This window comes from Diprion similis, chromosome 8 (assembly GCF_021155765.1).
Source record: "Diprion similis isolate iyDipSimi1 chromosome 8, iyDipSimi1.1, whole genome shotgun sequence".
Classification (NCBI taxonomy): Eukaryota; Metazoa; Arthropoda; class Insecta; order Hymenoptera; family Diprionidae; genus Diprion; species Diprion similis.
Genome location: NC_060112.1, coordinates 4,096,583 through 4,123,454, shown reverse-complemented (window position 1 = coordinate 4,123,454; position 26,872 = coordinate 4,096,583). Strand labels below are relative to the sequence as shown.

General features: G+C 35.4%; 2 protein-coding genes across 2 annotated transcripts; both read left to right on the top strand.

Moving 5' to 3' along the window:
- Positions 1-3,010: 3,010 nt before the first annotated feature.
- On the top strand, positions 3,011-5,837 carry LOC124410098. Its single transcript, XM_046888245.1, has 3 exons — positions 3,011-3,304; positions 4,309-4,365; positions 5,529-5,837. The coding sequence occupies exons 1-3, from the start codon at positions 3,263-3,265 to the stop codon at positions 5,709-5,711; spliced, it is 282 nt and encodes a 93-aa protein (XP_046744201.1). The 5' UTR covers positions 3,011-3,262; the 3' UTR covers positions 5,712-5,837.
- On the top strand, positions 5,687-19,203 carry LOC124410094 (lysosomal alpha-glucosidase-like). Its single transcript, XM_046888241.1, has 11 exons — positions 5,687-5,711; positions 9,731-9,800; positions 10,788-11,099; positions 12,193-12,477; positions 12,812-13,134; positions 13,925-14,326; positions 14,398-14,682; positions 14,742-15,043; positions 15,983-16,251; positions 16,516-16,697; positions 18,709-19,203. Exons 2-11 carry the CDS (start codon positions 9,734-9,736, stop codon positions 19,036-19,038), a joined length of 2,757 nt encoding a protein of 918 aa, XP_046744197.1. The 5' UTR covers positions 5,687-5,711; positions 9,731-9,733; the 3' UTR covers positions 19,039-19,203.
- Positions 19,204-26,872: the final 7,669 nt, after the last annotated feature.

Here is a 26,872-nt window from a genome sequence, read left to right as displayed (position 1 = left end):
GGATGGTTCATAAAATCCGGAATATTTATTCTGATAGTCAGAATAAACGAACATTTTGATTATAAAAGCTTGTGTTATTCCACGTGCAAAGCTCCATATGGAATAATTTATTCACCAACTTCTTCACCATTGTTCTAAAAGTCTCTGAAAATTCAGGTCACAGAGGAAAGATAATTTTCCACACGTGTGGAAAATACTTGTGCATAAATAATAGTTCCGAGTTCCGAAAAGAAAAAATCTGCGGTACTATATTGTGGTTAAAGGTAATTGTCGATGGAAGTTTCTTCGTGATGTCATTCAACATTGGCTAAATGTGTTTTATACTTAGCTGATAAATTTATATTTATTTATTCATTCATTATTAATAACTAAATGAATATTTGGAAGACGATTTAGTCCTGCCGAAACTTGAGCTAAAAAAGTCAAACCATTCAAAGTTGCTATTTTTTACAATTTACTCAACCGTATCGTTGGAGCATGAAGATAGAAGCGATATTGATCATGCAAAGTGTATCGAAATTGTAAAATGAAACCCTGGTATAATTCGTTCACCATTTATCAAGCAGAAAAAAATGTATGCATTGTCATCAGACTAAATTGTTTCGTTACTCTATCCCTTCTATATATGTATGTCATACATTTTCTCATCATAATTTTTCTGAAGATAAAGTGATATGACAAATAATTTAGTTTCTGTATAACGAGAGGAGCTTTTTAAAAAGAATTGTAAATCTGGTGTGTTTAATAAAAAATAATTTATTATGCAAATATTTTCTTTAATTCATACTATTGCGATTCACATTTTACAATTAAGTAAGGCAAGAAGCTCCTTGTTCGCAACGTAGTGCAATTGCGTTGTCTCAAGATTATATTCATTTTAATAATCAACATTTGAAGAATGTGTAATTAACTATGCTCCAGGAAAATTTTTCAGATTCCTACAAATTTACTAAAAAATGCAGTAAAATTTCTTATCATGTTTCGGATAATATAGTTGTGTTATTAATGATCCTATTAAGCAGGTAACTTTCAAAGATAATTAGCTAAGAATTTCACAAGAATTTCCAAAGGAATATTGAAATATCAGGAAGTAAAATATGATAATTCCAAACTTTCAAGAAAAAAACTTTGAAAGTCCCCTCAAGTATTCCAGCTTCGATAGGAACTCAGACAAATCTCGGGCATCGTGAGAAACTTGGAATACATAAGATTACAGATATTTTCACGGAATTCCCGAATGAATCCGGATCAATGTTTCGTACACTGCAGACGAAATTGAATATTTTTCAAAATTCTTCTGGGAGGTGAATAGGTGATACCCAAAGCATCTGCAAAGTGGTTTTCAATATCGTGAAAAACTGAACGAAGGATCAGACTTGTTATTATATTTCTCACATAAATTTCAATCCCATGCAGGTAATTCATGTCACATCGATCACTCAAATCGACTCACCAGTTTTCATAAGCATGACGTATGTTCAAAAGTTTTTTAACTGTTACACAAAGTTTTGGCAAAGATGAAAAAAAACCAAGAGTGAATAAAAACTTACTTGTTTACAAGTGAATACCGTTATTTTTTTTACTGCTTTGCTTCATACTTCATCAATCAACTAACATCTATAGTACAATGCTCGTTTTTTTTCTTCAGAGTCAGTAAATATTGCATAAATATTGTTAGAATAATTGAAGCTGTTGGAATTCCCAAATTTTCACGGGATTCTAATAATATTCACTTGGAATAAAATATTACGCGACTTTCTATCAATAGACTATAAAAACATTTGAATTAAACGAATCGCTTCATTGATTTTACTGAGTTTATTAAATTTATTGGAATATTATTAGTGTAAGTACTTACTTGCATACACATGTAGATTCACTATTGTATTATTTCTCTATTCTTATTTAAACAGTCGAAATTTGTAATTAGAAATTTAATTTTCGTCTATGATTTTTACTACCTATTTGGTTTTTCATCATCTAATTTCTAGGAAATAGGAAAATTTCTAAACGATATAGCATCATTCGATTATTATGGATCGTTTGTTTCCAAATGCTTACAGAATAAAATTACTGGAAAATTTCATTCCAAATATTGTAATTTTATTTTCAAAATTAGAATAAAATCAGCACCACAAAGTAATATTTTCGAATTAATTTCCATAAACAAAGTATTGCATCTTCAAAAAATCCTTGACCACATTTCGTCACGCTTTAGATTTTTATTTCCTGAAATTCCTATCTCTATATCGCTACACTCCGAAATCAATATCAACGTGTTACAGCGAATTCTTTTCTCACAAAACGCAATAGAGAATGAATAAATGCCTCATCAAATTGTGCAACCACGTTTCAAATTAACCACGCTTTTATCGGATTAATCGGATCGTACCAAACGATTATTCCGTGTGACAGGACGACATAACAATCAAATATCCGGACAATATCGCGGCGATCTTTGCGAAAATAATGTTAAATAAATATACAGACACGTGATTCAAGGTGCGATGCAAAACTGCATCAACACGCCAGGCTATTATCCACTTATTTCAGGATGTATCGGAAGCGCAATACAGTCGAATCAGGAAAGTGAAACGGATTTTCTAACGTTGCATTAGATAAAAATTTTGTCGTTTGAAGAAATTTCAACTGAAACACTGAATTAACATTGTATTACCATAATATCGATGAAATTTTATTTTCGCAACTCAACTGAGTTTGAGTTCATTAATTTAGTTGGAAAATAAAGTTGACTTTAAATCACCTGACCTGAATTGTTTATTTAATTTAGCATCCTGGTGAATTTCAGACAAAATCATCGTCAGAAGTTCTGTCAAGCGAAATAGCGTCGAAAAACAAAATATCAGACAGAAAATCTGCCGCTTCTAAAATATAGTTACAAGTAAAAAAAAAAAAAAAAACGCGTGACTTTTCTAGTCGTGAAATTTCAATCGATTCAATCGACTTCAATTCAACGCACGTTTCGACCCTCGATTGTATCGCGAATTTTCCCTCCGCTAAATTTTTTCCTCGACTGTACTCTCGACGGATCCTCAAAGTTCCACTCCATCAAGACGTTACGTGACATGCACACAGATTACGGTTGCATAATCCGACGATTATAATATCCGACTCGCAGATATATGTCTAGATTAATTAAATCCGAATACCTCCGTATGGGGTTTGCTTCGCGGATTATATATAAAGAGAGAAACGATCACTCAGTCAACTGCACACCCTACGTCATCTGAACCCCGTCAACATGTTCAAGCTGATAGTTCTCTTCGCATTCCTGGCAGTTGTGGTGAGCAAAGAAAAAACAAATAATTATGATACTGACATAATAAAAAATTAACAATATTTCAACGAAAAACAGACTCTTTATTTTTTTTATCAACCAAATTTTTTCACCCCTAATTCCAGTTCCGATGCAACAAAGAAAATCCTTCAAAATTCATCCTGATTTATTGTTAGTCGCAGCGGTGCTTTCGCGATGTCTTCTTAAAATTGATAGCCAATATCCTATTCTCTAAGCATCATGGATATCCTCCTTCGCATTTCCCCTCACATATTGCTTTCTGTTACCACGAGGAAGTACGTCGTGTTTCAATATCAGATTGCTCGTGCTTTCTACTGGTTTTCGCCCACGCACAAACACGTGGCGAGAACGAATGATTGGGTATTTCATTTCGAATCAGTATCATCATGTTTTCGCCCCGAATGGCAAAAAAAATCGCTGTACACAGCAATGAATATATATATATATATACCTCCGAAAAGGTATGTATTTTAAATTCAATTTTGAATGGTTTTTCTTCGAAATGAAAATTTCCCATCGAAACGTTACGGGGAATAATTTTTTTGTCTTCTTTTCATGAATCGTTGAAAGGTTCGATTTCTGAAATCGACTTTTTAAAAACAGTTTCAAGATATATTCTTTCACGAGGATTCTCTTCTGGCTATTTACCTAGAACTTTTCGGCGAGAGTGAAGAAAAGACTGCTTCACGTGAACGATTTTATTCTCATAAAAAGACATGTAATGAAAAACAACAGCGGATCTCCGTTCGTATTCAATATTGTTTTACAATTTCACTACGGAAAGATAAAATCTACCATAAATAATCAATTTTTCAATAAAAACGTACGCGCTTTTTTGTTTCTATCGATATAACTACACACACACACATACAAAAATAATCAGGATTAAATTTTATATTGACAGTGACTCAAAATTAAAAAAGATTCATGCGTGTAAGCGTTTCATTTTATTCCTACTTATTTTACTACATTTCCTTGAAATTTTTTAGATGGCGCAAGATCCTCCGGGACAGCGGAAACCGCCAGCACAGCCGTTGGCAAGAAGGGCAAGTAGTAAAACCTGACCCGAAATAAAAATGCCCGGAAATTCCGGGCACAGCCCTTATTTGGATTTGGATGATATTCCTTTCATTTGATTGGGCTTTTCTTGACTTAGAAATATTTTTATTTTGTATATAATCAGCCAGTAGTTTTCAAGTTATTCGAACAAAAACATCGAAAAAATAAATAAGTGATGATATCTCGAGAAAGAGAATCAACGAATTTTGATGATTTTGGTTTCAATCCATGCAGTTTTTCCTGGCTCAGAAACAACTAAATTTTGGGATTTTATCAGTTGAGTAATTCTCGAGTTGCTTGTACCAACGAGAATTTCTCAAGCAGTTCCCATCGTGGTCAGTCAAATTAACCACTTGTTCTATAGACATAACACCGTTATGAGATAAATTCTCGTAGGAAAGCTGCAAGTAATTACGGGATACCCTGTACTGGGAATGAGGTTTGATTAATTTCTGACAACGTGATGTAAAATGTATCTTAAGTGGGCGAGCTTATTCCCTTACCCATGCGAACAGTGTTGCCTACCAAATTCCCAGCATTCCAACCTCGTTTACCACGAGTTCTAGGGTTTTCGAACACGGGTTCTCATTTTCACATGTAAGGGAGTCTATAAATTCAGGTTTACTGTAATTACTAGCCTGATTAGAGCCGTCGAACTCAAAACATTGGATTAAGTTTCAGAGTATAAACAATTCTCGGTAGTCGGAAGGTCGAAGGGTTGAAGTTCTGATTGATGATTCTCTTTCTCAATGCAAATAGTTAAAAATCGTCGAAAATCGGAGTAATCAAATTTTTAAAGCCTAAAACTCCGAATCGCACTATTAATTTGATGAATTCTCGTTTATCTGCAATAATCGCGCGTCAGGTGCCAAGAAAATTCACTCCTGATAATCCTGGGATTTTCGAAAGTCAGATTAAGAGTTTAAAATTTTCGAAAGTCAGATTTTTAAGTTTAAAATTGTAATTCTATGCTCTCTATTGGTTTGTCACTTTATACTTCTGGGTCTACTGCCCAAGTATAATAAAATTTGTTCTATTCTAATATTGACACAAAATTTTTATACCAAGCACAGTTAAAGCAGAGAAACTGGTTCAACAAAAATCAAATTCTGAATTTCGATAACCCTCCAATTGGCTCCTCATTTTTCAGGTTGCTCGTCAAGCAGGACCCCCAATGCCGCCAATGCCGCCGATGCCAGGTGGTTCAGGCCAGGTTCCACCAAGTTCCGGAAGCTCTGATGTGACGAAGCTGGTTGACCCGTCGACTTGGATAAATAAAGGAAAAGAAATGATGTCCCAGGTGGGCAGCGGAAGACGTCGCAGAAACGTTTAGGTAGGTGGTTGCAAATTACAAGCCTTTTATTGTAGCAAGTGGTAAAATTAATTCACAATCTAGGAGGATCGAGGAGGTTCTTTGTCGAAAAATCGACACTTTTTTTAAACAATTTTCTTGCGAGGTCATAGCGGTGAATTGAGTGTTTGTAATATTGTCATGTTTGAAAGCTACGAAAATTTGTTTAAGAATACAAAAATTTAAAGTACTGGAATTATAGACAAAAACTTGGAGGCCTAAAATCGCATTAACGTTAAATATAGCAATACTTTTTGAGAAAAATGTCAGAATCTCAATTCAAAAGAGAATTTGGTCCGTAAAAATTCTTCAATATTTTTACTTCACGCTACGTTTGGAAAAACAAGTTCTTGCGTTCAAGTATTATAGAGTAATCGAAACGAAATTTTTTCATATTTACTCATACGCTTATCAATCATTGCATTTACCTCTGGAATATCCGGAAACACGAAAGGTTAGCTTTCCTTAATTTGAATGAAGATGAATTATTGTGTCCACAGGAAATCGGGAACATTCCTCCTCGTAGTAATTGATGCGCGAGACTCGACGAGACGAGCTATTTCATACTTGAGGAAGTTGAAGACGCAAAGATGAATGAAAGCAAAAGAATCATTATTTTATCACAACTTCTCGCATCTACGCATCGATAATTATATTTATACAGTATCTCTGTGAAAATAAATACAATGTGAAATATGAATATGTACGCACTTTGGCTTGTTGTTAATTATTTATTAGCTTCTTTGTTGAATAAATGATTACAGTAATAAATAATCATACCTGTAACTTCAAAATGGTTGTCTGGTGAAATATGTTTTAACGATTTGGATATTGACACTGAATTAAATTACACGATTATACAAATGTACAACAGAAAAGATACCTTCTTTTCAAACCTGTCCAATTGAAAAATCCTAGCGACAAACCAAGCTGATTCATAGAAAAGACGTGAGAAAGAAATTAATAATAACAACACCAACAACAACAACAATAATAATAATAAGAGGCAGATTGGAGAAGAAATAAAGAGCCAATCAAGTCCCAGACATTTGATTTTCTTCATTTCTTACTTTAGCCAGTTTTACTTTGGTTTACAAAAAACGACAAAAAACATTGTCTGGGTTTTCTAATTTAACCGCTCCTTTTTTTCTATGCACTTGACGAAAAAATCTGACTACACGACGGTACAAACAACGCCACAAACAACTTCGTAGTTTATTATTATACTCGTAGAGATAATTAATTGACCATTGAGGGCTGTAGCGTGTATTAAACTGTTCTCTACGGATGTAATTTTATCGTTCCGATTTATCAGTGAGGTCACATCGGACTCGATATTCGCGGTTTTATCTATTGGGCGATAAAGATTCCTTATCCGAATGAATCTGAAGTTTGACGAGGAGAGAATCAAAGCGTTGCTCAGGCTGCTCGCGAATTAAAAATATTTGCCTGACATCTGCTGACAGAGAAATAACGCTAAATAAAAGTATATATAGGAGAAAAGTGAACGACAAGTGATTCAATTTTTTCGAAATAATTTTTGTGAATTGGAACCTGAAAAGTTTGGATTACAATTCGCTGGTAGTTGAGGGAAGCTTTGATAGACGGTTTTCGATTAGCCGCCTGAAAACAACTCACAAAGGTGAGTTTTAAGATCGGTACGAAATTTTTTGGCCGAATAAACTCCGTCCGGGAGTAAAAAAATTCGTCCCGAATCATCGCAATATGGCGGGATGATCGTGAGTTTGCACTTTTTTTTACCTCAAGCAGGTTATAGGCAGAGAATGAAAATGGAGTCGAGGTAGTTGAGATTGCTTGCAGAATTTTTTTGTAGCCTCGGGCTGAATAAAATGAGGGACTCTTATTGCAGCACGTTTCCTTTGTCGTTGAGCTATTGCGTTTTGGGATTACGTTGAGGTTTTTTGACCTTGCAATTTATACTCGAGAGTTAAAAAGAATTCATTAGCAGGTATATTCCATAGAATCCACATTTCGCGGTTTGTTTTTTAATTCTTATTTTCTCTTTTTCTCACAATCAGCTTCTATTCGCTTTTAATTAATTGCAAAAAAGGACAACGTACGAATAAATTATTATCACTGCTATCATCACATTCGGTCGACTTCGTTGTTTAATTACCATCTGTAAACGAAAAATTTCATTGATCTGATTTTTTCGAAGTTGTCAAAATTATTTAAGGATGCACCGAATCAATTATCTTTCATATTATGGTATCGAGAAGGATTTAATTCTAAGCCTGTAAATTTCCAACAGAGAAAGTTCAATTATTAATCATGTTTTACAGAAATTTTAGTGTTGCATCGTTTTTGAAATTCCAAATACGCATGGTTGGTTAAATTGTAATAAATTATAGCTTGTTCTGGTGAATGGATTTTATCTATGAATCGCGCGAAATAAATATCGATGATTACAAAAATGCTGTACGCACTCATATATGTGCAAGGATCGACTTAAAATTGGAAAAGATATACGATTTCGACATTGAAATATTGCAGGATTTCAATAAATCAATGAGCTAATTATACGTCTAACAGCAAATTGAATATACGACTAAAATTCGTTGTGAAATTAACATCATTAGTATAAACTCTGTTTTTTCATTAGAATTACTTGAAGCGAGTCGGTCACGTTCTCTATTATTTACACGAAAAATTGCCAACAGTTTCGTATAATTTGTTGAAGATTTTTTATCAAAAGTGAGATTTTTTTTAGAATTTCAAATATTTCACTTTACTCTGAGTAAAAAACCAAATAAAAAAAATTTAATTCGGTGCTACAGTGTAAATTGAGTTATTTTGAAACTGTTTTCATTCGTTTTTATCCACTGAAGCCAATTCTGATTTAATTGACAAATCACTTTATCTCATCCACTCGGACAAATGTATATAAAGTAAATTCCTATGAATGCTACATTTACTCTACTCATCTGGAAATATAAAAAAATTACTGTTTTACAAGTTTTTAAAATGGGGCTTTTCCCAAACACAGTTACTTAATCGAGTACATTTTATTTCACAGTTCTGAAATCATGTATATCGTACTGTAATTTGAAAAAACTTGTAATTTGTATCATCGTTCACGATAGCTGATGAATTCCAACTTCATTACACAGCTAGCAGCCACGCGTTTCGATTTCGCAACCGTATAAATGACTCTTTCGTTACCATTTCCAAGCTTATGCAATCATGAAAAACAGCTTTGATATTTTTTTGCGACAGTCTTGCTGATTGGAGTGATTTTAATTGGCACTATTTTTTTTATTTCTAGTTCACCGAAGACGTTTCTTATACACAAACTTTTTCTTTCCACAATAATATGACAACCGCGTTATAAACTTTGAAAAAATAAATGTCGATAGCTCTCATTGATTTTATAATCGGAAAGATCAGATTTTTCGCACAGAAAAATGTGTAACAGATTATTTTTGACCGGTAAGAATCTCAGGATAAAGGTTCACGTCAAAAACGAGACATAAACTGTTCACATTTGAACTATTACTGTCAGAAAATGAAGGAAACTAATCTGAGAATGATTAAGCGAGCGTGTTTGAAGCCAATAGTTCCCTACATATCAATCCTACAATCACGAATATTTGTCAATGAGTCAATGAGACGCAAAACGCTTGATGGACGATCGATGGTAAACGGATATTCAGGATCAGCCTGCAGAGTGTGTCCGGAAATTAATTTCAAAGGTGAAAACCGAGTCACAGCTCCTCTAGTTTCATTGGCAAATTGATTTCTGGGGCTAATAAATGATGTGTTTGCACACTCGCCGAAATTTGTCAGTTCTGTTTACCGAAGAGTCCTGAAAGATTTTCACTCCTTACAGTAACCGAAAAAAAAAGTTCATACTGCAAAATGAAAATGAGTTTTTACTGAGATGTAACCATAAAATCCAGCACACGTTGTATTTTTATATATGGGGATATGGAATTGGGAGGAATGAAGATTTATTTACATCTCGATTACTGTGTTCGCAGAATATGAATCGAATTCTGGAGAGTGAATCCGTCAAGGAGCTGAACGAACTTCTCCTGGGCAATCCAAATGGTAATTACTTGCTAATTTCTACAAAACAAATAATATAGCTTTGTTCCGCATTTTTTTTTTTTCCACTTCATTTTGTAATATTCGTTTTTCCTGCATTTGGCACATCAAGGCATGATTTGCATTTTATAAATTATTATCATTGGCAAAAGCCTCGCGTGTTTCTCATTCCAAATTCAAACATGTCCTCGTCAATAATTTAGGCTTGCAGAGTTGTTAAAAAAAAAAAAAAAAACTGTTACCTTAACTTATCCAAGTTTTCACGACAAGTTTTTCTTTTTTTCTTTTTTTTTTCAAGAAATTTTTTATTCAAGTAATCTAAATTGTCTCAGATATTCACTGTTCTCTCAGGAACTTTATCACTTGGGGGTTTTATAACTGATGCATTCCAATTCATTTTTTCACGTGCAATACTATCTTTTTTACAATCACGAGTTTTAATGACGTGCCTTCGTAAGAGATACATTTGAAACTCAGCTTGATTATCACGAATGAGTTGAGAACAAGTCTGTTCCTGTTAATAATAATTCGTATGCGTGGCTGATCTCGTCATTTGTTTCTTCGAATGTCTTAGAATAATAAAAATGAAAAAAAAAAAACTACTTCTTTATTAATTTTCTAATGTGTAAATTCTTTTCACTCACGAGTGTTTTTTCTGGGGTGAGGGGAGGGGGGGGGGGGTTTAAAATAGAGCAACGTACTTTACGAACTAGCCCCTTGATGTACAAAAATATCTGATTGGACTGCAGTAGCGTATATGCCAAAAGTGAAATCAAGTGAAAAGTACTTGCAAATACTTTACTTCGAACTTTCCTTCATCAACTCACAAACACAATTACAGTTCCTATCTTTTTTCCCGAAGTTTGATAAAATTTCATTGATCAAGAAGAGCAAGAATGGCTAAATACGTTTTCTCCTTATCTCGCTGAGCGCGGTAAGTAAGAATAAACCCTCGCCAATATACCTCCGGATACACGTAATGTCTTCTAGTGAAACTCCGGGACCGGATCCTCCTGTCGCCTTATACGAAATTCCTGCTGCCTTCGCTGGTTATAGCGTTTGTCCTTCCCGTCACCGTATATGCAATAATGGTGAGCGGATACGTGGTGGATTCTTCGTTCAGCGTATCCACGTGCAACATAAGAACGGAGTATTACGTTGATTGTCTGCCGGGAAAATCGAGCCCGACGGAATCGGATTGCATGGAAGTATTGTGCTGCTGGAATGACACCCTGGGCTTCTGTTACCATTACGTACCCGCACAGCATGGCTACACTCCCTCAGGCGGTGTTTACTATCAGGGTAACTTCTTCGAGAATAAATACAACCGACGGACCCGGAGCCGGTCAATTTTTTCACCGAGGTTGCAAAAAACTGCGTTAAAGATTGAGAATTTTTTTCACTCCATAACTTTTAGTCTAGGTGATGTTAACGGCAGAAACGTTCGGTGATCGGAAGAAACTTTTGCCCATTTTGGATTGATTGGATTACACAAAAGGTTGAAGACTTTTTAAAATCGGATAATTTGATTAAAGGGTGCATATGAAAGAATGGTAATCGGACGAAGGTATAAGCAAAAACGTGTCAAGGGGGAAACGTGGTGATCATGAAGTAAAAAATTGAGAAGTGTCAGCGAAACTAATCGAGTTACATCGAAGAGAAAACGGTCACGTGGTACAAAAACTGAGTTTGAAATTGTAGACTTTGACTGTAAACACGTGACATATCTTAGAGCGTGCCTCAAAAAAGAATGTTTGTCTTTTTTCCAATCTTCCACTTCATGAAAACTGAATGTAAATGATAATTTTTGTACATCATGAATAGAACTGTACCTACATGGTAGCATTTGATAACTTATTCAGTTTTCTTTACATTAGTGCAAAATGAAACATTTTAAGCAAATGCAAACGAATGCAGTGGAAATTCAATTCTGTATTAAAAGAAAACTAGACTAACTTTGATTTTCGTAACATAAAACACAATTTCTTGAGAATTGAGTTTGAATCTGTTACGACTTATGCCTCAATATTTTTTCGCTTGGTAATTGCAATCAGCGATATATGATACGTTGCTATTGCAAAAATCGCAAAAGTGATTTAAAATATTTTTTTAGAATCTAATTGTAACCAATCGACAGCTGTATTGGATCCGCTGTTTCAAATTCAGTAAATTCGATCTATCATTTCTAATCGACGATCTAAAAATGAACCTTAACGATTTAACCGAGCAAATCACAATAAATTTCGTGTTCAGTTTGCTATGCCTATCAAAAAATATTTTCTCAATTTTTAACGGTCTTGCAATTTCGGTAGAAAAAATTGGTTCGCTGTCCTACCGACTGAGCTTTCCTCTGCATTGTTTGGAAACAGGTAAGGTAATCGTTCCTGTTAAACAGGAGTGACCTTGGTCCCCAGGGAAACCAACAGCCCACTGGGAAGCGTGAACGCTGAAGAAGTCTTCGTGGACGTAAGTGCAGTCGACAGCAATCACATCGAGATAACCTTATCAACGAGCTCGCAGAGTTCGAGCAACGGTAGGAGACGCAGGAGAGTCGAACCGCCCCTTCATCGGTGGGGAGGAAACGGGGAAGAGATGATTGGCGAGGAGGACGAACTCTCGCGAAATTTGCTGAACTTTTTACCCAGAGATCGGCGGCGAAGAACCGTCGAGATCGAATTGGGTGGGTATGAGAATCTGCGTGGGGAGGAAAATGTCGAAGGATAACAAAACGGAAGATCAATATAATTTTATAAATATATACTGACCTCAAGTTTTTCACAGTCAAAAAACGAAGGGCTTCTTTTTTATGGTACTTTGAATTCGTGATACCTAAAATTGTGTCATATCCTCGATCAAACTGCGGTCAAAACACAGTCTGAGTAGCCGAACTCATTGAATTTACTTTTTGCTAGGGCATGAGAATCCAACTACTTTTGAGCTTGTACAGCAAAAAATGACGGAACTTTGTACAGTCGCGTAGTTGATGGATTCCTGATACTGTTTTGATTTTGCAGACGGATCTTCGAACCTCAACGCCTACGTCCATTACCCCGAGTTCTCCATTACCGTCGCCAGGGATGATTTTACCCTAGACGAAACCAGCTCCATTTTCTCCACCGCCTTGGGCCCTCTTATTCTGACAGAAAGCTACTGGGAATGGACTCTCTACCTGAGCAATGGCGCTCTTTACGGCCTTGATGATCTAGAATTGAATGGGACCACTAATTCCATTTATAACAACCAAAATGGATCGATTACTCCCACTTTTCTAGCCATCAACCCCACGGGAGAAGCAGCTGCGTATTACATTGATTACAAAGGACCGTTGGAAGTTCAGGTACTGACAATGAGAGGCTCTTTCAATGCCCGTAACAGCTTCCTCGTGGTTTGTCCGAAATTGCTTTCGGTTATAGATAGGGTTGTTCTTAATTGTTCATTTATAATTACTTTGAATATCAGGGTATCAAAGGATTTCTAATTCTTCCGGTAAAATAGAAAAGATTTAAAAAAAAGATGATATGTGATTTCAAAACTTTCGCTAAATTCACAGAGATTTCACGGTATAGATGCTTGTAGAAAATTTCAGTGAATTCAGATACAGCAATTTCATTTTTGGGATAAAAAAAATGACAGCCAGATTTTCACAATCTGTTAAAGAAATCGTGACATGACTTTAAAAAATTTCCAGTAACTACTCGAAATCGTAAAGATTTTTCCACGTTGCTGGTCCGATGCAACCTATATCTATGGCTAATTTTCTTAAGCAAAACAATCCTTGGAATGGGAATGCAAAGAATTTGTGAAGAAAATGTTGACAAATTCATTTACGAATTCATGACACTTTTTCCAATCTCAATAATTGATCACAACTACTCGTATGGTTTTCTGTCTTTAAACCCCTCAATTCCAAAAAAAAGAATTGGTTCACCGCAGAATATGAGACATTGAAAGTGAAAATGAACTGTAAAAAACTGAAAAATAAAACAATTTCGAATTACGTTAAATTTTTAAAAGTCATCATGCTGGTCCCCTAAGGATATTGTCACCTATATTCTACTGTCTCCAAAGAATAGCGTCCGTGATATCTGAATATTCTTTGACCTTATTCTTTGATTGCATGCAACAAGGTTTTGAACACAACAAATCTGGTGATCCTGCGTGGTCTGGCCCTCCCGGAGAGCTTGGGAGTCCACGTCTTCGCTGGACCGACGCCGTTGGAGGCAGTGCAGCAGCTAACTTCAAGCCTGTTCTCAAACTCTTCATGGAGTATGCCACCGTTGTACAACTACGGTCTTCACGTCTGTCCAACCGAGACGCTGAGCTCAGTTGTGGATGCTGTTTCGAACCTGAACGAGACCATCGAGGTGCTGGCATCAGCTGGAGCCCCGTGGGATACTCACTGCATTCATGAGCGGCTGGTACCAACCTTGAACAGTGTCCTAGCCTCGAGCGACCTGGACGCTATCAGCGAGGCAACAAGTCTTTTGGAAGCCGAAGGACGCAGCTTCACTCCACACTTAAGTCCGATGGTAGGTTTCCCTGAAAACTATCAACTCAACGTGATTCGTCGATACTTTGACATCTTGACGTCCACTTCAAGGTCCTGGCTGACGAGGGGGCACTTCAATCATCACTGGAGGACGCAGCTCTGCTCCTGACAAACGGGACCATTAGTCACATAGGTCAGTACCAGGACGTGAGTGTGGTGTATCCAGACTGGACGAGCGATGGAGCGGCGACCATGATGGCCAGCTACCTCGTGGACTACTTGAACAACACTGGATCACCGGGAAGTCTGTGGCTGCGAGACGCCTGGCCGAAGGATGAGACGAACACGAGCCTACGAACGGAAGCAGACTTCTCGTCCTTCGATTACATGCCGGAAGTGGGTTTTGCGCTTCGCCTTTTTCTCCACCTCTGAAACTTATTTGACGAATTTTTCAGGCGATTGAGTATTCCATGAACAATTTCACCGTACCATTCGACCTTCAAACTGTTGCCGGTTTTTCACATTATGCTACTCACAACGGCTACTCCGAAGGCTTTCGTACCTTCGTCAAGTCATCGATACCAACTATCGAGTTTCTCGGACCCCCGGGCGAGGCTGCAAACACCTCTTGGTCTGGCCTAAGGAGGGCTGTTCGATCCGCCATCGGAGCCGGGTTGGGGGGGCATTTGCCACCCCCTGTGTACGTCTGTGGTACCGAATCATTTAATACTACCCTTCACGACCAGTTGTGTATAAGGTGAGCCGAAGTGATTAGGAGGATAATATAGAGACCATGCTTTGTATTTGGGACTCTGGGCCGTTTGTTTGGAATTTGTTCGGTCACGAAAGTAAATTTCAATGCAATCCATATAAGAAGAAATAGCTAACCAAAGAGTAAACGGTCTTTATTCAACAATATCATTCAATTGGGATGTTTTGGTACGATTATTATTAAAGCTGAACTCGCTTTGGATAAGTCTGACAAAGCAGTTTCCAACTTCTTTGAAGCGTCAACTTTCTTTCAGCAATAAAATCCTTGAAGTTCATTGATTTGAATAACAATTCTTCGTTACGTAAACAGGGAGTTGTTATAATGACGAGTTGTTATAATGACGAGTTTTTTTTTTTGTCTTTTTTTTCAGGTTGTTCGGGTTGCCAGATCTATTTAACACGGAAAAATACTTGAGTCAAAAGACATTAATTTATAATTGTTAGTAAATAATGAATTGAATTAATCCGATTAGAAGTGATCTTAGGTAACATCTAAATTTAAGTTATTAATTTAGATGTTCAAATTTTTTCTTCTAGTCAAAGGAAAATCCAAAAGTTTGAAAAATACTTGTTTGAAGATAAACAATGACGTGTGCAAAAATTGCGGGAAACATAGCATTCAAAGAGGGTTGAAATTAGAATTGTGGGAGTCTACGAGAAACTTCTGGCAAACTGAACCCTCAAATATTAACACCGAATATCTTCTGACAAATCTACACCCCCTCGATCTTATTTATCTTTCCGTCTGACCTCACCATCTCTCTACCCTCATCATTTCATACCTCTGCAAATAAACCTTGCAATATAGTACTTACGTATGTCGAGCCTCTCAAACGAGCCATAATTTAATCGAAAGCAGGCAGACCGTGGAATGCGATTCGGCGATGCTTAATACCTTGCCTAACTTCCTCGACTTTACCTCCAGGTGGTATCAGGCGGCCATTGCGTGGCCCCACGTCCTCGTCCTCCCCGACAGATTGCCAGGGGGTTCCTACCTCTCGGCCAGCGCTTCTCTGAACGTGATCAAGGCACTCAGGCTCAGGGCTTCGTTGGCGACTTATCAGCACACTATGGTGTCCAGTCACTTTCAACGCAGTTCTCCAGTCCTTGTGCCAATGTCGTTTTACTTTCCAGAGGACACGAGTACCACGCATAAATGGGACCAGTTCATGTGGGGAGAGGCGTTACTTATCGGTAGGTGGTACTGGAGTCTCTGTAAATTATGGTCTTGATAATTTTTTATGCCATTCTCGTTCGAAAAGCAATATGCATTCATTAATAAACATATACACATAGTTTTGAAGAACCAATAAAATTGAAGCTGCGATTGTCTTGACTCTCATACCTGTACAAATGGAACTAGCTAATCCTCCCATTGTCAGAGAAGGTGTAGCCTTTGGATTGCAACCCAAACCGAATCTAATTTGAGATGAACTGATGGGCGTTTCCTGTTTCCAGGACTGGTCACCCTACCGGGTGTCTCACAAGTCTCAATGAGGTTACCAGGAGATGTTTCTTGGAGGCATTTGCTCGGTGGCGCTGAAGCCGCGTCGGTCACTAACAGTACCGTATCCATTACCGCAGCCATGGGAGACCTGATCATCCTGGTTAGACCTGGATACGTCGTCGCCATCCACGAGGTGAAAATCCTACACCGAAATTGGTCAGGTTTTAGTTACTCACTCTTGAAAGGTTGACCCTACTTGATAATTCAAGTGCGCGCTTCACGAGGATTTTCAATCCACTTCAAGTCACGTCGAGAAAAAATTTCCAGTTGTGTTTACTTGTACAGTTCTCGACTGTTTTCAATTTTTATTATAACTGGAAAAAAAAAACTAAAAAATCTACTACGACTTAGACAGAGATTATTGGAGTTCTGGGTAACGGATTCTGCCGAGACTTCTGGGGATGTTTCTTTGACCCTAAAAGACGGGGCTTCAGATTTGGAATTCCATCTAATAGGCCTTCCTTCGCTCTATTTACAGTATTTCAGTTTATCGAAAATTCGCAAGAGGGAAGGGGTTTTAAAAAATCTATACATGACCTTATCTCGGGGGCGAGGTAAAAGTAATTCTTACGTAATATTTTGAAAGTTGGAATGTATATAAAAAAATCAATATACAAAAATCGCACAGAAAATTAAAGAGCAGTTTAAAAAATGACGAAAAAAATTTCTATGTAGACGTTCCACAAACTATAAGATCTATTTCTTAATTTTTAATATACAATTTCATTTATACATTGTTATTGTAAAAAATTTTATTTCATAATAAGTTTTAAAAATCGTAAATGTGTTCATATTTGCACACTTTGAAGCTTATAAATGAAAACTATAGGTAAAATCTTACGTAAGAAGTGGGAGGGGGGTAACCAAAAAATCTTATGTGATCTTACTTGGGGGTAGGGGAGGTTATAAATGGCTAAAATCGTACTTACGTAATTAATTAATGGCCCCTAATATGCTTTAATATGGCTCTGATGTAACAATTTATCCATTTATACCGGTATTTATAAGAAACTGTTATCGAACTTTCAAGAGAGGACAATGAGAAGAGAACAATGAAAATTAATTATTCTGACAAAAAATGATATAATACGTTTCATTCATCGCGGTATTCCAATCATTAATCTGCCACTGTAATCAATTTTAATCGTAGTGAAGAACGGCCCAATGAATGAAAGTAGACATCAGAAGTTCCATATTTTTGGGCAAAAAGACACCCTGACAAATTTCAGCAGAATCCATAAGCCGGTTTTTTGTTATTTTCTTTGGATATAGTCAGTCATGCTATACTTGCTAATTAAGACTATTGTATACATGAGGCATTCCAGCTGAGCTCGACCCATTTTTGACCTCATGTTTTCAGATTCAGTTCTTAATTTTTTCCGAAATTCTATCAGTCCACAAGAAGACTCTCAACTTTTTCAGATTTTTTATATCAAGCGGTTTCGAATTATGATTTCATTTTGAATCCCCTTTTTTAAAACATGACATATTTCCAGAGGACATAGAGCAAAAATGTAAGGTTTAACCATAAAATTTGATTGAAAGAAAATGCTCAGTTGAATTCAAAGTTTTATGTAAAAAAAAATAAAAATTTTGAAAAAATCTAAAACCTCCCGAAAGGTGATGTATTTATGAAGACTTAAATACGATTTCAAGCAGATTCAGGAGAGTCATTGGGATTCGAAACTCGACAATGTTTTGTGAAAGAATAAAAACCTGTCTTGGTATTTATACATATATGTACAATTACCAAACACAATTAAAAAAATAAAGAAAAGGTTATTCCTATTTATTTACATATATTACTAGATAAAATAAATGAGGATAACCTTCTTTAGGTAATCCGAGACGGGTTATTAATTCTTTCACGAAACTTATTGGTCGAGTTTCGAATTCCAATAACTCTCCCGAATCGACTTGAAATCGTTTTAACTCTTCAACGAAAAGCCGAGACATAATATTCCGGATATTGAATTGTTTGTAATGTTTGCTTAATCGGGTGTAAACAAACTCTCCTCGATATTGAATTCCGCGATAATTGCTGACTCTGTTCTGGCATCAATTGGGGCTTTAAAAGCAAATAATATCAATTTCAAACTGTTAATCGATGGTCTAATCTTAATTTGATTAATAAAATTTGTCAGAATGTGGGCAACACGACGCTGGTTACCATGGCGAGCAACCTCACCCTTGCGGTAAACTTGGATTGTGTAAACGAAGAGTGTTCAGCCAGCGGTGAGATTTGGTACGGAGTAGACGACGGCGAATATTTGAGTCTTGGGGTGAACAGCACTCACCTTGTGCTTGGAAATGTCAACAGCGTTCAAAATTATGCCTGCATTGCAGACGATAATTCAACAATGATACAGTCTACGTTTATAGAAACTGTGCGGCTACTTGGATACTCGTCTTACCAAGTTCAGACGGAATTATGCGACCTTCAGGACAATGAGTTCTCAATTAGCTTAGGGTAATTAGCGCATCATCCTCTTATTAGTGTATGTATCGCTCTGTAACTCTATAACGCGTTTCTGTTAATGAGCTGTCGCGTCGTCTGATCCATGACGTTCGTAAGTTTCGAAATGTATATACATATACATTGTCGTTGGAAAGTAATTATTTCAGGGGATTTGTGATGAAATTCAGAGATAAGTTCTGATTTGTGAAATCAAATTGAACAAGCAAGACGAATGTTTGACATTAAAAAATAGAATAGTGAATCTGTCCCTAGAAAGTTGTTGAAAAATAAACTTTTTATACTTGACTTTACTCTCATTTATTGCTTTCATGTTAATTAGAGACACTTCTGTCGTAATCAGACTTAATTAACGTCTGCTTCACTCTATTAGCATCTTCACCGTATCCTGAAGCAGGTTCAGGCCATGTGATATGCATGTTTGCTCGTGTATAACTCAGTTTATGCCGTAGAGAACTTCAATCTAATTGGATCAGGAGAAGTAGTCTAACCGGGGCGAAGACATTGAACAGTCAACAGCATGAATAAACATACAGAAATGATAGTGAATATATAATTATCATATAAACTTGATAAGTCAAATATCCTAAGTAGATTCCCAAAACGTTTACATTAGGTTACGTCAGTATCTCATTTCAAAATGTCTGGTAATATTTGGAAAGCTTGATTTGAAGTCAAGGAATTTTCAATCTGCGAAACATATTTTTATGATTAATAGATTTCACCGACTGCAATATATCACTGCAATTTTTTCGCCTATCCCCAATAATATAGGTTTAACCACAATCAAAACGGTGTCTTCCTTCCCCACCATTTTTCGCAACTAAAGTTTTTTTAATCTAATTCTTATACTTTGTATATTTTAACATAAAACATATGAAATAAATTTGAAATTTCCGTCAATTTATGTTCGATTATTTATTTCGCGAGTGAAAAAGAGAGTTAGAAAGGAAAAAGGGAGAGAAAATTTTGAAAAAATATTGAAAAAATGGCAAAAATTTGGTCAACGGCAAATTGAAGCTCAATTTTGACAGCTTTACACAAGCACATACAAAACAAGAATATATATATTTTTTTTTTTGAAAGCTGCGCTCTTTTACACAAAAATCATTTTTGAAATGGGGAAAAAATTTGAAAAAATTTGGGATACTTTTTTTTTATGAGGACTTTCAGCTGAAACAATTGCGAGAAGATCTGAGGAGGTGAGGCCGGATCCAGCGTCTAGAATGGATTGATTTGCTCGTATAATACCTGCTGAGGATGACGTATTACGTTACTTTATATTCGGATCACGATCGAGCACCTAAAAGAAATGTGTTCCGTTGAAAGATCCCGCAGATTAATCTGTAACAGGAATCTTGATGAAATTTCTAGCGAAAGCTGCGATCGCAATATTAATTGAATCTTTCTTTTGTCCATCGAAAAAAGCAGACTGATGTAAAAGCAGAGGGTGAAGCATGCCGATTTCTCACAAATTCTTGTTCTGGAAAAGTAAAGTAATTTCACATCATTCGTTTAACGGAGAATAGAATAGAAGAAAATAGTACACTGGGACAAGAACAAGCGTACGAGATTTATACACTTGCACACGTATATAGAAAGCATTCTGTTAAACTCCCCGTCAGTGCAGCAAACAGATAGGCAACCCAAGCTAACATATTTCAGGTCTGTATCTTCATTTACCAAGAGATATTCCTACCTAGTCGAAGGAGTCCGCGTCAGCAGCCAACAGCTTACATATTTTCAAAAATGAAAGTGATTGAAAATGAAGTAATGAAAAATGAAAAAAATCTCAATATCCGTAGCATAAAAGACATGCATTGAGATGTATAACACCGATTGTAGGACAGGTTTGTGAATTTTTTTATAAAAATGTAATCCTGGAAGTTCCAAAATCAGTCATCAGAAGAAACAAGAATTTTTTTTTAAATTTATTTCGAAAAATTATATGGGATAGCACTAATAAAACAGTTATGGCAGTTTGATTTTGAAAGCTGAATTTTCCTTACACGAATTTTTTTTTTTTAAACAAAATATTGTTAACGCAGCATGATTTTACATCCAACGTGTATAAGTATTCAGTAATAAATCGCGTGCCAAATGTTAAAAGGAGGTATAAAAAAAATTTTCTCTGCCATTCAACTTCGAATCGCTCAAAACGTAAAGATCTGTGAAAAAAAATTTTTTGATCTACTAACGCCAAAAGGGCGTTTGAAAAAAGATCCAAGTTTCGTTCTGAAACATAAAAAAAATTACTCTATAAATGAAATTACATCAAAATAAAAATGAGAAATAGGAAACTGAACTGGACGAAATTTTTTTTTCTTTTTTGAACAGTTTTTGAATAATAGAAAATTTGTTTCCTTCTCATTTGGCTATATTTTTAATTAGAATAAAAAAAAATTAACTTTTTTAGGTTTAGAATATGTTTACCAAGCGATTTGCAAAGAAGAAGGAAAAAAATCATTAAAATAAGAAATATTTACGTTCGACGAATATGAGAACGAAAACTTGTAAGATGTTGCAGATTTCAACAATTGTGGCGCAAAAACACACTCTTAACTCCTAAGTAACTCACTAAGCTGATATGACGTAATGGATAAAAATCGAAGAAAATACTTCTAAGATTGAAATCCAAGTAATGAAAAAAATCTAGAGTATTTTTTCACCAGAATGCTGACTCGCTGTTAACGAAACTAATTTCACCAGCAAGGTTTCACGTTCAAATTCCACTAAAGTTTCATTTCAATTTGACTATTTAACAAGCGACGCGTGAACTCTGCAGTCTCAACGGCTCAAATATTCAAGCGCTGTTTGTTTTATGAACGAAGCAGTGTGCTGTTGATCAAATAATAGATGTACTAATTACCAGACTTGGCATTTCGTTCCAGAAGAGGAAACAAAATCAGGTTGCTCTCGTGTTTAAAAATTTTACCTAATTCTTTCACGTTTTTACCTCACCGCGACGTTCACTTCTCCATCCACCATGAGATACAATTTAATCAATGAAGTCACCATAGGTATTACATATTTTTTCCGTTTCTATCGTCTTTGTCCAGAATGACGAGACATATCCGTTGCAATTGTATTGCCATCAAATTTTTGACTGAACATTATATGCAACTTTTCAACTCTCGAATACCTAGCCACTCCAAAATGCAGTTGACGAGATTTTGCTGTCTCAAAAATTCAATAAAACAGGCAATTCATAAACGACGCATACGAAATTCTCAAAGTTAAGTAAAAAAACCTTCAAATGAATTCCAGAAATCCTATAAAATTTTCCAAGAATATTTCGATAAAAATTAACAAGCACAAAGTTTTTTCTAAGTTTAACTTTGTGATGTATTTGAATGAAAAAAAAACTGGAATATTTTATCAACGAATAGACACATTTCAGTATTGGTTTCATTCAAATCCATAACGCTCATCATGAACTCACTTCGTTCGGTGCCCATCTTTGGGGGCCATTTTTACCTGTTTAAACCGTTTTTCCGCGGATAGAAAAAAATGTGTCTCTTAGTTTTCAATGTTCTACAACCCTACATATGAGTCTCAACGAAATCAGAGAGAGACACACCAAACCGATGTTCTTTATCAGTATAATTGTTATTATCATTATTGAATTATCCGTCGGTTGCAGAGTCGATAAATTCTCCTTATTTATAATCGATCATGAGCTTTGTGACGTGAATTGTTCAACTAGAAACTTTTCTCTGTTGCGCAACTCGGCGGCGTCGAGTCCCCATCGGATTCAACGACGAGTCAAGCTCACATCCCGTGACTCGCTGAGCTTGCGTACACGACGATTACACGAGCGGATCAAGTCCAGAGAGAGTTCAACCCGCCTCTGTTCAGTCATCTCACGCGTCTCTGACGTATAACGCAAGCAGCTGAAGAGCCGCCTTCGTCACCTGTCGGGAAAGCTTTTCAAAGTTTTGGCGGGTTTTGTTTGAATGGTTTGTCGAATTGCGGTGACAAGAACCTTCGGTACTTGAGAAAGCTTTGAAAAAAATCTGCCGAGTAGCTATCGCGGTGTAAATCTTAGTGGTGAAACCGGAGTATTGTAAGATATTGTCACACATTGTTGCAGAGTACGGTAAAAAAATTTCCAATGGAGAAACCGTGGTTTGTCAAATTTTATCTTACGACTCTCTCTCAGTGTGTAATTAAAGAAATTTCCATTTACTTTTGTTGCTTTGAACTGTTAGTTAGAAGATATTTTAATTTGTTACACATTGGGTCTGAATTTGGCGATTGTTAGTTTTTTTTTACCGTAATTGTTTGTTTTTTTTTTATTTGCAAAATAGTCTAGTATTAAATAGTAGAGCTCAAATTGAAAAATTTACGTTACACGTATTTTATATACATAAATATTTTTTCTCAGTATTGAGGAAGTTTCACAGTTTAAGGCGGGCTGGAATTTCATAGATCAATTGGTTGTGTGTCAATGATAACCGACAATTTATACTATATAGGTAATAGTGAAATAGACAATTAGTCGAAATTTTTCAGCACCGACAGACTATCTTAAATTTCAAGTTTGTCGTTTGTCTGATTTCAATAACTTCGGCACAGATACACCCGTTTTAAAACAAAACCGCGGCTTTCTGGGATTAACTATCTGAAACAAGAGGAAACAACAAATTCTAATATTAATATTGAAAAATGATCGGCTTATTTTTTCCGAATATTCAGAAAGTCTGTCAAATAAAATCCAAGTAAGGACAAGTCTGAAGTCTTTTGCGACACCTCAAAATTATATTTTGCTCATTTCATTAAAAATTGCTGATGATTAATAAACTGTAAAGAGTCTCAGAAAGCTGAAGCTGATTTTTTTCAAGTCCTTTCTTTCCTCATAACTTACATAATTAGCTGTGAAAAAGAAGGACTTTTTCACGACGATAAACGTTCGACGATTGAATTATAAATTCAAGTCGCACTTATCCCCTGATTATTCGTTTTATCCAGTGGATCAATGGGCATGGACTTGGCCACAGGATCACAAAGTTCCTAATTAGAGAAAAAGATCTGCTATCCCGACAAGGGATTTGTGAAAATAATCCCTTATACAGTTCCAGATTAAAATTTGATTGTGAATCTGCACAAAAATTATGTGCAAGTGTTGGAGGGGAAAACAAGCTTCCGTAATTTCATCACGATTGGAATTCTGATGGAATTTCGAAGCGCCTACGGAGAAAAACACGGACTTTGGTTTTTTTTTTACCTTGGTGATAAATTGGGGAAATATGTTGTTAAAATTCCACCAAAAACTTGACGATTCTATAATTTGTTTTTACGTACTTTTTTTAAACCTATATGTAGTAAAAAGTGTTTAAATAATATCTTTTCCGGTACATATTTTACAATTAGTATATAATGAAATTAGAATTTTCATTGACAGTATTCATTAAAACTTAAACACTTTAGTATTATGTTAAAAAAATTGCTTTCATCAGAATAGATCGTTGATTTGCTGTAAATTTTATTTTTATACTTAGTGTTCAATGAATATGCTCCGGTTGCAATTTTTAGAAACGTCATCTTTCATCTACATTTGACTCGTTCTCATTGTTATTTATTAAACATTCATAAAAAAAAAATTATTTAATCTGCTTGATCTGCCCGAATCAATGACTCAGGGAAATTGATCAAATTATAATACAAATCATCGGCCGACTGATAAAGTCATCAAAAATAATGTAAAGGATTATTTGCCGCAATGAAGCCGGGAGAAAACCCGTTAAAAAAATTCCAATCACGTTCTTAAAATAAAAAAACGGGAATTCTGTTAGGCAGCTAATAGCTCAATTGCTATAGAAACACCTTATCCTATTTAAAAACGCGATTGATCAACGAGATATTATTTGTATATTGCAGGCACATGCAAGGAGCCTATTCTAAAATATTGTGAACACATTCAAGAAATTTATTTTCTTTTACCTGAACGTGACACATTTTTTCAACTAGAAATCATAACCCAGAATTTCTAAATAACACACCCGGTATAGATTGACATGAATAATGAGATTCAAAAAATTTTTCAAACGTTTTTCTTTCTTTCAAGATGTCATCAAATTTTTGGTAACATATTCGATAGATTTTTATTTTCCGTTATTCCCTCTCAAATCTTTATATTTCTGCCTCAATAATTTGCTGAGGTTTAAGTAAGCACTCGTTTATGAAAATTCTTTGGAAAATCTGGAGAAAAACTTCTGTCTAAATGCATTAAAAGAAAGAAACAAACAAAGTGCCAATTAAAGACGGATTTTTTTGCTTATCGAGGTACGTAAATAACGAGGTGAATAAGTTTTACTACGAAGCAAGCGAGTAAGCACAAGTTTTGTTAGCGGTTATTGTGGGGGGTTGATGCGATTAATGAAATTGAAGCTTCAGACTCTTCAGATCGTTTCGAAAAAACGAAGGGTATACCTATTTGTATGTATGGTACTCCTCGATCAAATATTGCGGCTTTCACCGAATTCGTTTCATCATCAACAATAAAAAGTTTTTAATCCGTGAATTTTATACTGCACGTACGTGTAGTCAGAATTTTTATTCTATCGGGAAAAAATGACTGTCATCAGATTGTATGTGTGGCGTTTAAAAAAAATGGCGGTATAATTGATTGTATGTTCGTTTTACGCAATACCCTCGAGAAATTTTTGTTGGTGGGAAATTGAGATGTAAAATTAAATATACAAATAGTCACATAATTTTCTTTAGTGGAGATATTATTATTAAGTATTTATATACTTGCCATTCGGTTTTTATTTTCAACTTTGAAGGATGTCGCTGATCAATTACAAGCGAGACGAAAGACATGATTTATCGTACCGATGCCGCGATGCTACGTATTTCGATGAAACTATGTAGACATTCCTCCTCAAAACACACCATTAATTTTCATTTTTTTTATAACATTGCGTTTTCACGGTTATTTCAAAATGTCAACTTGAAACTTGGTATTGAAAAATGAAAAATTCTACTAGAAAAAACTACTCTAAGTTAGAAAAACTAGGTACAGGTTTTGTTGTTTAAGAGATTAGTTCTACCACCTTTTTTCACCGTTTGTAAGAAAATCGTAATACAGCATTTTAAGTCATCCTTATGAAATTGGTATTTTATAGTACAATGCGATTGAAGGGTTTCATATAAAGATAAATTTCTCAAAAAGAAAAAAAAAAAAAGATAAAATAATATAGTCAGAAAAGCCATGTAAATGGATTTTTCCGAAAGTTTTCTGAAAACTTGTACATGATGCGTATAGATTTTGATCTGCTGATTCAGAATATCAACTTCGTACTTACGAATCGAATCATGATTTTTTGTTATTCATATATATACGAAGAGACACTTTTCTCAGAATGACTCTTTATGAAAATAAATATTTTTATTAGTTTGAAAAGAGTAATAATGTAAATTCATGTTTACTTCGTTGGTATGAAGATGAAGACTTTGAAAACTTTGTGACAAGCTTAGAAAAAATGTCTAGAATTTCTTCAAAACTGTCGTTTCGAAGTTTTTAGGTAACGTGAAAGATCCTGATTTATAAAAATACTGTCAAAAAAAAAAAAAAAAAAAGTTAAACAGCTATAAAAACTGAGCGCGTAATGTGAGTCTGAAAGTTAACTTTATACTGGATTAGCGCGAGTTTTTACATTATTTTATGGGAGATAGTTTCTAATATAATCATGATATTATTCCTAAATTTTACGTTCTCAAACACCAAAATTCACGGAAAAAAATCAGGCAACAAAAAAAACAAAAAAAAAAAAGCCTTTTTATTCAACTGTGTAGCATTTTTTTGATAAGCTTTAGTAATTAAAACA

Coding starts and splice junctions, on each gene's coding strand:
- LOC124410098 (XM_046888245.1), top strand. CDS start 3,263: ATGTTCAAGCTGATAGTTCTCTTCGCATTCCTGGCAGTTGTG. Junction 3,305..4,308: donor TCGCATTCCTGGCAGTTGTG/GTGAGCAAAGAA, acceptor GAAATTTTTTAG/ATGGCGCAAGATCCTCCGGG. Junction 4,366..5,528: donor CACAGCCGTTGGCAAGAAGG/GCAAGTAGTAAA, acceptor CTCATTTTTCAG/GTTGCTCGTCAAGCAGGACC.
- LOC124410094 (XM_046888241.1), top strand. CDS start 9,734: ATGAATCGAATTCTGGAGAGTGAATCCGTCAAGGAGCTGAACGAACTT. Junction 9,801..10,787: donor TCTCCTGGGCAATCCAAATG/GTAATTACTTGC, acceptor AATGTCTTCTAG/TGAAACTCCGGGACCGGATC. Junction 16,252..16,515: donor GGGAGAGGCGTTACTTATCG/GTAGGTGGTACT, acceptor TCCTGTTTCCAG/GACTGGTCACCCTACCGGGT.